This window comes from Etheostoma spectabile, chromosome 15 (genome assembly GCF_008692095.1).
Source record: "Etheostoma spectabile isolate EspeVRDwgs_2016 chromosome 15, UIUC_Espe_1.0, whole genome shotgun sequence".
In the NCBI taxonomy this organism is placed as follows: Eukaryota; Metazoa; Chordata; class Actinopteri; order Perciformes; family Percidae; genus Etheostoma; species Etheostoma spectabile.
In genome coordinates this window covers 29,056,799-29,059,095 of record NC_045747.1, presented here as the reverse complement: position 1 = coordinate 29,059,095, position 2,297 = coordinate 29,056,799, and the positions used below count along the sequence as shown (strand labels likewise).

General features: G+C 33.3%; 1 protein-coding gene across 1 annotated transcript in view; it reads right to left on the bottom strand.

Annotated features, from left to right (window-relative positions):
• The window catches only part of hoxb7a (homeobox B7a), a gene marked incomplete at its 3' end in the record, with an annotated part of 9,145 nt that overhangs the window by 730 nt on the left and 6,118 nt on the right, over positions 1-2,297 (bottom strand). Inside the window, 1 exon segment of the mRNA XM_032537304.1 lies at positions 1-87. This exon segment is cut by the window's left edge and continues 730 nt beyond it. Within this exon segment, the coding sequence (XP_032393195.1) occupies positions 1-87 (87 nt within the window).

Genomic DNA, 2,297 nt, shown 5'->3' with positions numbered 1-2,297 from the left:
TGAGGTACCGGTTGAAGTGGAACTCCTTCTCCAGCTCGAGCGTCTGGTGGCGCGTGTACGTCTGCCGCCCGCGCCGTCTGTCGGCACCTGCATGGCGCAAGTCTAAGTTAGTCTCCCTGCTCAAAGAAAGTCGTGTGTTACAGATTAATCATGCATATTGTAACTATAAATTCCTTATTTGGTAAAATAATAAAGTATTTCCCGTAATTATGGCTTAGAGTAGCCAACGTTTTTGTTGCTTTTTTTACTCACTAACACCAACTTTTTACCACCTGTTTTACACTTTTTTGGGAACTAATGGTCAATGAGCATGCTTAATATGAAATGTCATCCAATTTTTGAGTTAAAAAGATGAAATTATGACTTGTTGTAACTAAAAGTTAAGATCGTAGGAACGCATTTTGAAGTTTAGTCATGCAGGATAGTGTTTTAAAACCAATTCAATAGCTATTTTTTTCAAATGCTATAAAATTCAATACAACACCCAAAATCAATGAAAGTAGTGAACTGCTCTGTGTTATTTTTAGGAAATTTGGTTGAAAGAAACAAACATTTCTGATGTAGAATCTTTAAAAAAAAAAAAGAAATTGACCCGAGGACAACAAGAGGGTATGGTTATGTGGACTATTTTGCTCTTATTTTATGCTCACGCTCTTATTTTTTGCTACTATTTTGCTGGTTTTTTTTTTGTCTTTTTACTGGCATCCACTATTATAAAAGTCAAGTTCTTAGGTTTACTCTCTTCTGACTTAGTTGTGCAACTTTTGACCTACGTCATCATTTTGACTTGACTTGGCTTCAATGTTAATTTTTTTTTAGTTTCAAGATACTTTTTTTCCCTTCAAAAACCAAATGAAGGCTTCTGGGTTCATCTTTGGCAGTGGGGCAGCTCCAAAACAACAGACTTCCATGGGAAAAAAGAGACAGATTCATTCAATTTACAGCCTCAAACATTTCACTTATGCTCCAGTCTTTTTTTTTTTTACTTTTTTTATTTAAGATAGTAAGTAAGAAAATTGGACTTATCATTCTATTATGTCATCTAAAAAAAATGCCATTCAAAGCTGGCTGCTAAAAACTACTGAACTGTTAGACTTAGAAGTTTTAAAGGTTTACTTTGGATGCATTAGTCACTAATATCAGTTTTCATTACATTTCACAAAATAAATAAAAAAATTAAAAAATTGAAGAAATTAAATATAAAAAAATACTAAATTAAAAAATAAATTAAAAATATGTATTTTTTCATTCTTACCAGCCTAGATCTGAGAGACTGATCTGGAGTGATCTATACGGTCTGTTATTCATCTAATTCTGGTGTATCCTTTATCCTTTATCTGACCTTTAAGCTATGGATAGTGCTAAAATAATGATTAAGTGTGTTGCTACGCATAGAGAGAGGGGTGGGGTGGTGTATTTTTTTTTTTCTTTTTTTTTTGTGGGGGGGGGAGGGAGTGGAAAAAGGGAAAAAAAAAAAAAAAGAAGAATATTGTATACCTTGATGTAGATTCTGTATGGACACATATTCTGAATAAACATATATATACTAAAAATATGTATTTTTTTAAAATACTAAAAAAAATAAAATTAAAAAATTAAAAATATAACATAAAATATAAATATAAAATATAAAATATAAAATATAAAATATAAAATATAAAATACAAAAATTTAAAAAAATAAATAAAACTATTTGTCTCTCTTAGTTTTATCACAGCGTATGATAGCCTCATATCATTTGTTTGATTTTTGACCTCTGTGCCCATTGCCAGTTTGTACCTTAGCGTTAGCCTCAATCCAAACCTGCTAGCCACGTGTTGCCACCTCCATTTCCTGGCAAACACATTTGAAGTGTGGCTTTGTAAACACCTTAAAGATGTGGTTACGCTGTTAGTCCAGCAGCCGTCTGTACTTCACAGACTTAAAGGAGACGTACACAGGTTTGAGTCAACTACATAATTAAAAGGGGAATTTAAGGTGGAAATGAGTGTACCATGTGACTCCAGAGAGACTTCCAGTAGCAGTTTCCCTGAATAAATAATGTGAACAGAAATAGAGCCATGCTGCGAGTCAGGCTGCTGCAGCAGGCATGTCTGAGGTACCCCCTCAGCCCTGTCAGATGAACTTGTGTTGTTAATTCACAATGTATGTTCCAAACAATATACACAAATGTGTATTGGTAATCATTTTATACAATTGAACTGTCAATATTTGGATTGTTTTGGTCAGTAATCCTACTACTGCTAGCCTTCTAGGCTAGCACTACTTGGAGTTGAGCTAGTTTAACATATTAACCA